This window comes from Microtus oregoni, unplaced genomic scaffold (assembly GCF_018167655.1).
Source record: "Microtus oregoni isolate MIOR12 unplaced genomic scaffold, Mior012 000032F_ref0000030, whole genome shotgun sequence".
NCBI classification, from domain to species: Eukaryota; Metazoa; Chordata; class Mammalia; order Rodentia; family Cricetidae; genus Microtus; species Microtus oregoni.
In genome coordinates this window covers 28346098-28359521 of record NW_024543091.1, presented here as the reverse complement: position 1 = coordinate 28359521, position 13424 = coordinate 28346098, and the positions used below count along the sequence as shown (strand labels likewise).

General features: G+C 36.6%; 1 protein-coding gene across 9 annotated transcripts in view; it reads right to left on the bottom strand.

Annotated features, from left to right (window-relative positions):
- Neo1 (neogenin 1) overlaps window positions 1-13424 on the bottom strand; it is a 168757-nt gene that overhangs the window by 29808 nt on the left and 125525 nt on the right. For 7 of the 9 annotated variants that reach the window (XM_041679482.1, XM_041679483.1, XM_041679484.1 and 4 more), the window contains 6 exons: window positions 11152-11262; window positions 9924-10118; window positions 5562-5657; window positions 2788-3011; window positions 2568-2706; window positions 476-583 (listed from right to left, as the gene is read on the bottom strand). In XM_041679482.1, the coding sequence (XP_041535416.1) occupies window positions 476-583; window positions 2568-2706; window positions 2788-3011; window positions 5562-5657; window positions 9924-10118; window positions 11152-11262 (873 nt within the window). The remainder of the gene's footprint in view (window positions 1-475; window positions 584-2567; window positions 2707-2787; window positions 3012-5561; window positions 5658-9923; window positions 10119-11151; window positions 11263-13424) is intronic. The other 2 variants (XM_041679478.1, XM_041679480.1) reach the window with 1 other exon arrangement.

Here is a 13424-nt window from a genome sequence, read left to right as displayed (position 1 = left end):
TTTCAAAGGGTAAACTGGTTCTTCAGGACACTACTAATGGCAGAGGCTCCAAGCAGCAGACAGTATCTTCTCTATTATGGGAAAATTTCTCTCCAAAGCCCAAGAGAAAAAAAAAACAAAAACAAAAAACTCCAGTTCCTTTGTAGACCTAGGATATTCAAGCTTTTAATTCTAGTAGTGAGAGTACAGAAACCTGAAGCAGCAGAGTTTGGGATACTGGTGGTTTAAAAGCCTAATGGGTTTGGGGGGCTTTAGCGTAGAACAAAGGCTGTACGCATACTCTAGCCCCACAAAATATTGTTAAGCCAAACTACTGGCTGGCCACTCAATTCTGTGCTACTCTGGGCAGATTGCACTCCCTGCTCCAATTTCAAGGACCAACATGGCTCATAGCACTCCCTACAATGACCACACTCCCACTTCTACTGACAAAACAGCTCTTGCCTGGAGTCGTGCATGGTCTAAGGCATCTCACCTGTAATCTTGCCATTAGCTTCAGAGGGAGGCTGCCAGTTCACTATTATGGTCCTAGGTTTTCCTTCTTTACTCACAACGGTCACATCTTTAGGTGGAGAAGTAGGAACTACAAAACAACAAATACTGTCCACTTCAATATAATTCACAATTTTCCAACTCTTTTCATTGATAAGGCACAGTAAATGTATAGGACAAAGACAAAACCCCCTGGTTTCAATACCTCAAGTCTATGTGTAACCAACCATTTCTAAGAAAAAGAAGACTATACAAAGTATCAAAGGAAAAACAGAACAAAACAAATACTATGAGGATAGAGAATGGGCCTGTGGGCTGGAGCCAGGGATACATACTCAAGGGAATCAAAAGCCACTGCTTTCAAGCAGACTTCTGTTTGGCATTGTACGATCACATCTCCTTAAGGCTACAAGCTAGAAAGGCTTGTGTAGTCAGGACACCAAACTGAGAACAGTTACATAACTAACTGGCCCTAGATTGTTTCCTCTCACTTGATTTGGCTTATCTGGTAGGACATTTTAAAGTGTAAAATAGTTTTCTCTCTTGCTTCAAGCCAATCTTCTTCTGGCTTTTAAGAGCTCAATTCCCTCTAAGAAAAAATTTACAATTTGGTATTTTTCATTTTAAGCTCTCACTGAAAGCATACCACCAACTGCTGATATTACTGCTCTAAATAAAAGCTGTTCATCATCAGAAAAGCCAACAAGAAAATGACCTTTCTATATTATACCCAAGAACTTTAAATGTAAGGCATGAGTAGGAAAACGCTCAAATCAACTTCCTAAAACACTGGGAGTTCCAATATAAGATGGGAAAGCCTAGTGAAACAAGCATCCTAAGGGAAAATAAAAATTTCACTTAATAGTCAAGAAGCTGGAAGTAAAGCAAAAAGATATTATTAAAATAGAGGAGCTGAATGTAGTGGTGCACACCTTTAATTCTAGCATTCCTGAGGCAGAGGCAGGCAGGATATCTGTGAGTTGAATGTCATCTTGATCTATATAGTGAGTCTGAGAACAGCAAGGGCTACACAGTGAGACTATGGCTCAAAACAAAGCCAAAACAACAAGCAAGCAAGCAAGTAAACAAACAAAAGAAACAGAAAAGAAAGCAAACTAATGACTATTTACCCTTTTATATACTATATTCCTAACTTTGCAGTTCAGTCCCCTTTCCTGTAGAAATTCCAAGCAACTGTGCAGAACACCCAGACTAGTGTATACAGAATGTGGAAGTTTAGTTTTTCATTATGCCAGAAATAGGCCAAACTATACAGATTCCCAAGGTCATTTATATCATCACAGCAAAGCCCAAAGGAAGTGAAAGAAGGGGTTTAAAGAGAGTCAGAAAAAAGAAACAGATCTCAAGGCTAGCAGCATACTCTTCCTTTAATCTGCTTAGTTATCTTCTCTCCCTTACGTGTACTTACAAATACCAAAGGCTAGTTCAGTTAAAAATCTTATCGAGCTGTTTTCCAATAAAGCCCTGGTCTACCAGTAAAGTGTTCAGACTAGGCAAGCAAGGCTGAGCAACTGCTTGGTCAAGGGCAGGTCAATTTATTTTTTTCAATTTCAATTTGTCAGTGAAGCAGGATTAATGACAATAATCTCTTATATCTACCCACAAGCTTTTCCATCTGTTCCTCATTTTACCTTATAATACTCTTCTAAGTAGAAAAGGGGTCGATTCCACCCAAAATGGAAGAAACTGAGATTCAAAAGGATTAGATAACATTGCTCATGTGAGCACAGTCAAAAGAAAGCTGACCTTGAGATTAAATTCAAGTCTCTTAATTTCTTAAACCTAGACTGTCTTGGATTATTCTATTCTGCTGTTTACTAATGTTCTGGCAAAGTGATCTAAACATCCACAATAGTTGAAATGGAAAATAAAACTCAAATGCAGCTGTCCACTGGGTTCTGTAGAGATGTCAGTATGTCCCCTTGCACAGTAAAGGTGGTGATAAGATGTCCCATGGCTGAGAATGTGGCACAACAACAGTGTGAACTTCTACAGGTTTTCATAGTTTACAAAGAAAAGAAATGCCACATGACATGGATTTACACTATACATACCTAATTCAAACGTAGCTCCATGAGCTGTCATACTCCATGTGCTTGATCTTCTACCTTTGGTCACCATCACAGAGAATTCATATAACGTATTCGGCTTTAAGCCAGTAACCAAATAGCTTAAAGTTGTTGCATTTGCAGTCTGGAAAAGTACGAATCAAGAACTTTAAAACAAGAAAACACTACTGATTAGCTTTTTTCACCCATAGCAAATGTTTAGTACCTTATACTTGGTGTTTGCTGGGATGTTGGTCTTCCACCGGACTGTGTAGTAGCGGGAATCTGTAATCTTCTGGTGTTTGGGCAGGGAGTTGTCCGCCCATGTAATCCTTATGGTGTCATGACTCAGAATGGAAGCCTGAACTCCCACTGGTGGCATCATGGGAGTGGGATCTGGCACTGGAGTGTATGGAGCATTAATAACAAATAAATCAACTTCAGAAGTGTCTGGGTAAAAAGTAATTAAGAAAGGGAAGTGGCATTTTAACATAAACAAAAATAAAAGGGAATGCGGGAAATATAATGAAATGGAAGATGAGAAATGGAGAAAAAGAAAGAAAATCCAGAGTTAATAGATAGCCCTCATTCATTCAGAATATTTCTACTGTGTTTTTTTGTTGTTGTTTGTTTGTTTTTGGAAAAGAATTGCAGAAAAGGTTAAGCAAATTAGTAGTTGACTATATTCTCAACCATACTCTAAACATTGAAAAATGGTAATTGAGTGATTGTGTTAAAATATATATGCTTGAATTTTTGTTGAAGTAACTGAAAACATTACTTACTGTCAAAGGATCGCAGAAAATAAAAACTGCTCTTAAAATCCAGAGTATAATACCCAAACAAGCAATAAAAAGCTCATGTTCTGTTTCAGATTTTAGTAACATTTATTGCATAGGACATGAGTTACTAGTGCCCATCACTGGACATATGATGGTTCGTCTCTCAAAGCTGAATGTCAGTCTATGGTTAAGCAAATTCAGGCTTGCTGGCATTTTGAGAGCAGAGGCAGTAGAGATATGACTCACAGCTGAATAAATCCAAACACTCATCTTCCTTAAGAGAAGGTAAACTAACACCAAGTTGCACTGTCTGCTGTATTTTCTCCAGCAGTCAGAATAAGGTAGAGAACAAGTCCCCATCAGTTACAATGCGGTAATTATCATGGGTTCTAGTGGCCACAGCACTGCCAGGATCACAGCACTTGTCTGAGGAAAGGAAGAGCATACTATTGCTCTGTTCAACGCAGCAAATGCACTCTTTATTGCAAAACAGAGAGGACAGTGAGTAAAAACACAATTATCAAGGGCCACAGCTGGAGTGCAGGAGAGTGGGATCTCTGGGTTTTCCCACCTCCTAGCTAGATTTTCTAAATACACACACTTGTATTAAAAGTTATTATTTTAAAATAATTTATTTTAAAAATTCAGGTTTTAAATGTTGTTTCCCCATATAGTTAACGTGACTGGTTTTATATATAACTAAAAATTGGAAATGACACAGTCCCTGTTTATGAAAAATTGCTACACTAAAGAAATCATCTTCATGTGTGTATTTTCTGCACAATGAATACTAAAAATAACAGAGGGGCAGTCTAAGGTTTTGTTCTAAGGCTTGTCAGAATATATACTAATTAGTTACAATGAACCTTTATATGCAGAAATAATTATTAAAGAACATCTTATATGTGACAACTCTTGTGTAAAATAATCAAATTACACGACTTAGAAGCATTTCCTTGTACATTTATAATATTTCTGCATTCTTAAACCATGTGAAAGAAAAAATTCTTTTCTATTGTAGTTCAATTTAAGAAGGCAAAGGTCACTTTTTGAGTATTTTTTTTTTCTGGGACACCTAAACTATTTCTAACAGAACTTTTAAGTGGTAGGTACACAGGCCAGAATCATGGAGTAATGATGTTTGTACAAAGTAGAGGCTTTAAAAAAAAGGACAAAGATTATCTTTTAGTAAGCAAGAACACTGCCAAGTCTGTACAGTTACTTAAAGCATCCTTATGTCAGCTTGTGATACTGACACAAAGTCATGGTCAACCAATGGAGAAATGCATTTATAAAAAGAAATTCTTTTGTATTTAGGATTCTATAAAATTATGTCTATAAGTGTTTTGCCTGCATGTATGTATATGCATCATGTGTGTGCCTCGTGCTCTCAAAGGGCAGAGGAGGGAGTCAGATTCCTGAAACTGGAGTTATGGATGGTTGTGAGTCACCATGAAGGTGCTGGATATGGGATCCAGGTCTTCTGGAAGAACAAGTGTTCTTTACCACTGAGCCATCTCAACAGTTTCCAGTTCTAGGATTGTTAAAAAGTTCACAACTCTAATATACTGACTTCAATAAATTTTCTCATTCAGATCTAAGAAGTTTTACAACAGTACAGAAATTTTACATTATATTTATATTCTTTCAAAGATATTTAAAATGTTATGAGTGATTACTGATCTCTTATAATAAATATAGCTGATCATATGGGTAGTGCCTTTGATTTTTATCCCTTTACATGAACTTTATGAAGGACACAGAAAAAATATTTTCCTAACCAACTCAGATATCTGGCCATAAACAAATGTTAGCTTCACATTTGTTTATGGCCAGATATATACACTTATTGATATGCTATGATGTGTAACCAATATTAATATGTGTGTGTGTGTATATATAAAACCCTTCATTTTTAATTCATTATAGTTATACCATGTCTAAAAGATGAGTTATAGTTAATTTTCTCAAACTATATATTCTAGATTCTAACATATTAAAAACACGTATATATCTACAAAGAATAGCTTACATGACAGACAATAGTTTAAATGAGAAAACCAGGAACTAACAGAATTCTGTACAAAGAAGGCCAGCTTATTACTCATCCCAAGTCTGCATTCCGAGTTGCCATGTATTTTTCCTTCACAAACACCCATCACATTCTACATAAGCAGCTGTGAAAGTGCAGATGACCAAAAGAGACAGGATGCCCTACCTGTGTGAGGTCTGGTCACAGCACTCTCATAAAGGGGGATGCCTTCGCCAACATTGTTAAATGCTTTCAGGGTAATCACATAATGAGAGCTTGGATCTGAGGGAAAGAAGTCAAAACAATTTTTTAATGTTCTCTACAGGATTTAAGAAATACAACAGTGACTAACTAATCATGAAAAATTCATAAAAGGGTTAGAGTTTTTAATGGGATTGGTTATTTTGGGATATGAAGAGATGTGGAGATAGCAGTACATGAGGACAAAAAAAATGGTTGCATCAGTTTCTTGGATTTAGTCTTCAGAGTGGAGGTAGACTATGTTTCCTCTCCTGGAGTTTACTAAGGTTTAAGATGCACATTGTATGGTATAAGGCTATTATGTACCAGAAGCCTTCAGGTGCAGCTTGAAATTAAACCCCTTCTATCCCGGACCACAACAGCTAAGGTAGAGAAACAGGAAATAAACTGAGAGTGCCAAATGTCTCCAACATTTCAGGGAATCTCCTAATCCAGAGCAGCCAACTTCTTGATGAGACAAGACATACCCAGGATTTGATGGCCTATAGGTAATTCCATAAGATGAAGAGAACAATCTTTCTAGGGCAGCGTTTCTCAACCTGTGGGTCTGAACCCCCATAGGGTTGCAGTTCAGACATTCTGCATATCAAAATTTACATTATGATTCAATGTCAGCAGCAAAATTACAGTTACAAAGTAACAACAAAATAATTTTATGGTTTGGGGTCACCACAACAGGAGGAAGTATATTAAAGGGTTGCAGTATTAAGGCTGAGAACCATGGTTCTAGGGGATCCTTCAAAATTTCTTCTTAAATTCCAAGAGGTGGCATTAATCAACAGGTTGGACAGCATTTACAAGATAGAACCTGAGAGTCATTAAGCCCTCCCTTCTTGCTGGACAGTGGTGGCACACACCTTTAATTCCAGTACTCGGGAGGCAGAGGCAGGTAGGTATCTGTGAGTTTGAGGCCAGTGTGGTCTACAAGAGCCAGTTCCAGGAAAACTAGGGCTGTTACACGGAGAAATCATTTCAAAAAAACAAAACAAAACAAAAGAACTTTCTTCTTGGCAAACAAACAAGACTTTCTGATTCTGTTCCTCACTATTTCTCCTTGTTCTCAGCGTTTCCTCTTCCCAGGTCGCCACCATTCCCCATTCTGAGGGTACTTTCAACCCTCGCCCTATACACACATTAACCTATCCATTCAGAAGGGTTCATTTTACAAAGGTAACCCCTCTAGTTATATCACCTGTATCACCCAATCCCCCTTAGAACTGTGAATACATCATCATCATTTGGGGTTATTGAGACAGGGATTCATGCAGTCCTAGCTGGCCCTGAACTTGCTATGTAGCTGAAGTTGGTCTTGAACTCTGGCTCTTTCTGCCTCTACTTCTTGATTGTTAGGATTATATGTGCATGCCACCATGACCAGCTCTCAGATATTTTTAAAATGTATTCTTCCTAATAGCTGCATAATGTCTTTTTCTTTGCTTTCTCTCTATACAGTGTCTCAGGCACTGTAGTTGTTAAATAATCATGTTAACTGATCAAAAAAAAAAAAGGTTTGGGCAAAAGGATACCAATTTTAGTTTAAATTTTGGGCCAGGTGGAATATGGGTTACAATCTAGATGCAGGTGTCCAGTGGGCAGATGCTTGTATTGAACATGAAGTTCAGAAGAGATCTTAAGTTAGATGAATTCCTAAATAAACTTCTTCACCTCTGACTTCTTTCACTCAGTATTTTATGAATCTATTAGACTAGTAAACCCATTTTATTTTATGCCAAACTTATTTTGTTTTTGCTATTTCTCAACATACATAATTCTTTTCTAATAGAGTCTACTGCTTATTCTCTTTAGCATAATCTGTGTTGTTTCTTGCTGCTCTGTTTCAAACACTATTCTGGTTCAAGCTTTCAAGCCCAGCTAAATTTCTTTGTGGACTGTTTTATGTACCTTGTTCAGGTTTTCCTGCTCTGAATGAGCACACTTCACTTCAACTTACTTTACTGTTTCCTATGTTTTCCTTTGGTCTCCCATGAGACTGAAAGTTTCAGGAAGTCAAGGACTAAGTCCTGACTGCACTGTAAAGGACTTTTATTTTAGAAGTCTCATAAGGGAAACAGTAGGAGGCTGGCCATCACAGGAACATTTTTATCCACTGAAAAGCTTTGGTTTACCTATCCAACAATTGCTTATAAGACTACTCATGTGGAGAAGCCTCCTGGGTTTAGTTGATCTGTCTCTTTTTAGAAAGAAAAACAGAAACTATATTTTGTTTTTGACTACATTTATAAAATATTGCCTATTTTCTTCCATTAAAAATTTGGTAACTCATTTGTCAGGCACTTAAAACTGTTCTTAGAAAAGGTGTTTAAAAAAGCAATGGTTTGAATAAAAAAATCAGCAGAGATTATGAATTAAGAGACAAGTTTTTCAGAGAAATATTAACAGTGACAATCCAATTTGGAAAAGTTATCATACACACCCAATTCAATTCATTATCATCTTACTATTATAATATTTACTTTAAAAATTACATTTATTTATTTCTATGTATAAGTGTGTGGTTATGCACAAGCTACAGCACATGTATGATGTCAGAGGACAACTTGCACAGTTGGCACTCTCCATACACTATATGGCTCCTGGGAATCAAATTCAGATTGTTGGGCTTGGTAGCAAGTACCTTTACTTGTGTAGTCAATTGCTGTTCACAATTACTATTATAAGAAATTAGTAATTCTGACTTTATTTGCTTTTAAAATTAACTGAGATATAAGTAGTATAAAATAAATGTATTTAAATGGATAGTAAGTTTTGATAAATTTATATATCAATGTAATTTATACCTAAGTAGAGAAATTAAGACATTTCCAAATAGCTATGCTCTTGCCATCAACTCTTAGTACTCAGGGTTCTATGGAACCACTGGTCATAATTTGTCACTTATAGATAAATTTTGTCTATTCTGAATTTCATAAAAACACAATAACAGACTATATTATCTTGTGTTTGGCTTTTTACTCAGTATGTTTCTTAAACTCATTTCTGCTATGTGTACTGACAGCCAATTCCTTTTAATTACTGAGTAATTTCCATGAAAGGATATTAATTTACTAATAATTAATAATGATAGAAATTTGTAATTCTGCCCCCTTGAGCCTATTATAAGTAAAGCATTCTTTTCAAGCTTTTAAGTGGTCATGTGTTTTTATTTCTCCTGGTTAAGGATCTATGAGTAGAGCTGCAAGGTTGTATGGCAAACTTCATAAGAAAGCTCTATTTTATAAAGTAGTTGTACTATCAGTATTTTTACCAACAACTGTGAGAATTCTAGAGAACGTACAGGTTTTTTTTTTTTTTTTGAGATTTTATACTTGCAATTCTCTGACAACTAAAACCATTCGTATGTCTTCTTTTGCATAGTGTCTATCCAAGCCTTCTGTTCATTTTGACTGGGTTTTCTTTTTACTGAGTTGTAATAATTTTTATATATTCCAGGCTAAAACTCTGTCAGAGTAGCTAATATTTTCTTCACATCTGTGGCTTACCTTTTCATTTCATTTTTATTGATTTTTTTCAACTACTGGAATCTTAAGATTCACCAGTAACTATATATAAAAAAACACTTACTAGTAGGTGAGTTTGATGGGAAACAAGATATTTGCACAAAAATCAAGTTATTTCCTTAGTGAAACACATACTAATTACAAAGAAAAGTGATAATTAACATCAGATACCATTTTGTGTGTCTAATATGAAGCACTAAGAAAAACCCAACACTTGTCATTCCAGAGGTAATGTGAAAATGCTAGACAAGTCAAATCTGAGGGACATAAATTGCATATATATGTATTTCTAATCATCTTTCACCAAGGTCAGGGAAAACACAACACAGAACTGGTTCTAAATCAAGGCTAATGAGACACAATGACTAAACACAGACCCTGAACCAGAAAGTTGCATTTTCCTTTTGTCATTAAGGACAATGGTGAGAAAAGTGTCAGATATGAAAATTTTGTCTCAACTTTAAAGTCTTTATTTCAATAAGTAGACTATTTAGAACAATTTTAATAGCATTTCATGTTAAAGCTAATGATTAGTGAGAACTGTCATGTCTGCAACTGAATTTATGCTTCAGGGGAAATGTGTATACAGGAAAACAGGAAAGGACAAAGGAAATGTGGAGAAATGTTAATCCTGCATATGCTAGGTGAAGAATCTAAGGAGAATATGGAAAAATCCTTTCCACAAGTGTTGCAATTTTTCTGCAAATAATGTAATGAAAGTTATAAAGAAATCACATACATGACTATCTCTTTTACTTAGCAAACATACCCAGGTTTTCAATGGTGTAATAACGTTGTTTATAGTCCACTTTGATGGTCTGTGCATGAGGGCTGCCAATGCCATAACCGATGGCATAACCTCGAACCACAATGTTCTGGTTCTCTGGAGGAGTCCAGCTTACTACGATGCTAGTGACAAGTGGACGGACATGAAGAGAGCTAGGCACTTCAGGAACACGAGATTCTGAGAAGGAGCAAAAACAAAAATGAAATGTACTTTCTTGTAAAATGTTTCACTATCCTTGGGGGAATGATGTTTTGCTCCTGTCACAATAGTGGGCTTTAATAAATTTCTCCCCATTTCGGATCAAGAATTCAATGAGAACCTGTAACTACAGTGAGATATAGCCAGTGGTTTTTATTTTTTTCTAAGACCCAAATGGTTGCTCATTCCACTCCCTAAACTCTATAGGTGTAATGAGAAAGGTATGTCACCAACAAATTAGAAACCTGCTGTTAAAAGGTCGATCAAGTATCATATAACAACAATGGCACCAATTATTTCTTTACCTAATCAATGATCTAGAAAAAAATGACACTGAAGCCACAACTGATTCAGTCATTAGATTTAAAAGGTGACAGTTAAAGGCATCTTTCATGTATATTACTCAAGGCATAAATTGCTACCTTAGTTCAAACTCAGAATAGGAATACAGGTCTTTGATCTCCTCAAATCTAGCACCATCACTGCTAAAGGAACTAACTACTCATAACCACATGGAGTTATGTATAAAACAAATAGGTGAGAAAAGGCACAAGGTTTCCAGGTCTCAGAAAAAAAGGGAGCTGCAAATGAAATATAGGCACAATGGATGTGGCTCACCCTTAAATTTTAGATTATCTATTTACTTACTGGCTTCAGTAAAGAAACCCAACTTCAGGCGGATCTCTGTGAGTTCGAGACCAGCCTGGTCTACAGAGCTAGTTCCAGGACAGGCTCCAAAACCACAGAGAAACCCTGTCTCGAAAAACCAAAAAAAAAAAAAAAAAAAAAAGAAACCCAACTTCAAATGTCTGTACATTTTATTGTTCTGAGCCTGTTATCTCTGATACTTTTTTTACAATGTCTGGAAAACAACCCCTTCAGGAACTCTGTTGCTTCACAAAAACAACAGCAGTGTGTCACACTAGCTTCCACAAGCGTAAGCCAAAGTCAGTGGCTTTCCAATCTGATTAATTGACAATAGTTAACCATGTGCCATTATGTTTAATCTTACCATCTAGGTCACTTTCAAAAGTTTCAGCAGACAGCCAATCAGTTGCTGGTCCTGTACCATTGACTGTGAGAGCAGCTACTCGGAAGTTATATTCTGTCCCCCGATCAAGACCTGTGAATCAAGTAACAAAAAAAGATAAGCTGAAACAAGAGATTTGGAAAACAGAAAGTTAGTAGTATCCTATAAAATGAAATATCTCTGATGTGGGATTTCCTCTGTATGCTCTGGTTACCATTAATGAATAAAGAAACTGCTTTGTACCTATAGCAGGGCAGAATTTAGCGAGGCAGGGAAAACTAAGCTGAATGCTAGGAGGAAGAAAGGCAGAGTCAGAGAGAAGCCATGGAGCCATTGGAGACAGACACTGGTTGGAATCTTGCCGGTAAGCCACAGCCATGTGACGATACACACATTAATAGAAATGGGTTAAATTAATATGTAAGAGCTAGCCAATAAGAAGCTAGAGCTAATGAGCCAAGCAGTGATTTAAATAATACAGTTTCTGTGTGATTATTTCGGGGCTAAGCAGCTGGGAACCAACAAGCGGCCTGCTGCTACACATCTCACCTATTCAGTTCACAGCTTAATAAAGTGTAAGTTCATAAATAACAAGCAAAAAACAATACAGGGTAGCTCTCAGTGCCCACACCACCTAGGAGAATGCAGAAAGCAGTAATAACTAACCATATCCCAGGAAGTTAGAGGGGTTTTTTTTTTTTTTTTTTTTTGAGCATGAAGGCAACTTTGGGATTACTTAATGCAATGTCTTTGATTTTGTTAAAAAGGAAGCCATGACCAAAGATAATGAAAGAGTTGTTACAAAGGAACAAAATCAGCTGGTTTCAGAAGACACCAAAACCCAGAAAAGAATGTAAAGATGTAACTCCTATCAGGTTACCTCTGTTCTTTGAGACCTGCTATAAACACAGCAGAAATAATTTAAACATCAAATATGGCCTAGAAATCTATTTTTCAATAGCCAGTTGGCCAAATGTATTTATAGTAAGTAAAAGAAGAAACCCCAAACTTTCCTATTATGCAACTCTTTATTTACTACCAGCTTTAATAAAGTGTAAGATTTACCAAAACAAAGGCAACAAAGATTCACATATAAAAGTCTACCTACAAAGCAGGATGACAGTGAATATGACGAGTTATGCATCCATTCATGCATACATCTTTAGAATACTTAAATACAAGACACTGACCATTAGGGTTATTAATATTAGTCTACCTCTCTATATCCAAATAATTGGGATCTTTGGACAGCAGCACAGTACAGAAACCCCAGTCAAGGCAGAAATATTAAGAATGCAAGTAACTAGCCTGGGATGCGAGGCGTGCTGGAGTTAAGGTAACCAACCCTGGCACATGATGAGAAGAGACAGAAAGTTCTGCTCTGTATGTGCCATCCTAAATCTGTCTGATCACAAACAAGCAAGGACAGAGAGAGGAACAAATGCTGGTTCAAGTCAATTCACCTCCCAATTCTTTTTATTTATTATCTTATATGTACGGGTGTTTTGCCTATATGTCTGTGCATCACAAGTGTGCCTGGTGCCCTGGGAGGTCAGAAGAGGGTAATTGATTCCCTGAGACTGGAGTTTGACTGTTGTGGACCTCCGTGTGGGTGTTGAGAATCTAACCCAGGAACTTCTGAAGAGTAGCCAATGCTCTTTCTTAATGACGGAGCCACCGCTCCAGGCTCATTCCCCATTACCATCTTGTCAGAGAGTGCTAAAGAGAGCTGCACATTTGTTTGTAATTGTTAGTGGACAAAACCTTAGAATAAAAACAAACATGGCACAACAAAGATCTGAAAGAAACCAATTATTCAGTTACCATTCCTTGACCTCTAGAAGGGTAAGAATATATGAAAGAACAGGCAAGAGAAAGTCAAGTATACAAACGCTAAGTTCCTCTCTCTCTAAATAACGGAAAGAGCTTAAAAAACAAAACTAAGGCACACAATAAACATAAAGCTACAGAATGTGTGCTAATGTGGCAGTGTAACCATTCTGTCCAGCTATATATTAACTGTACAATCCAATGTATTTCTGGTTAATGCTCCAAGGCACCAAGAATCTGTTTTTGTTCACATTGTATATTTAATGTTAGTTCACACAGGTTAAAGCTTTTCATTTTGTGGATACTTGGGACATGCTTATAGAGAATAGCTTTCCTTTTCTAGATTCTATCTTCTGTTACATTGGCCTTACATATTCAGATTCTCAAGATTCTCCTGAAAAGGAGCCATACCCTTTCTTAACCAA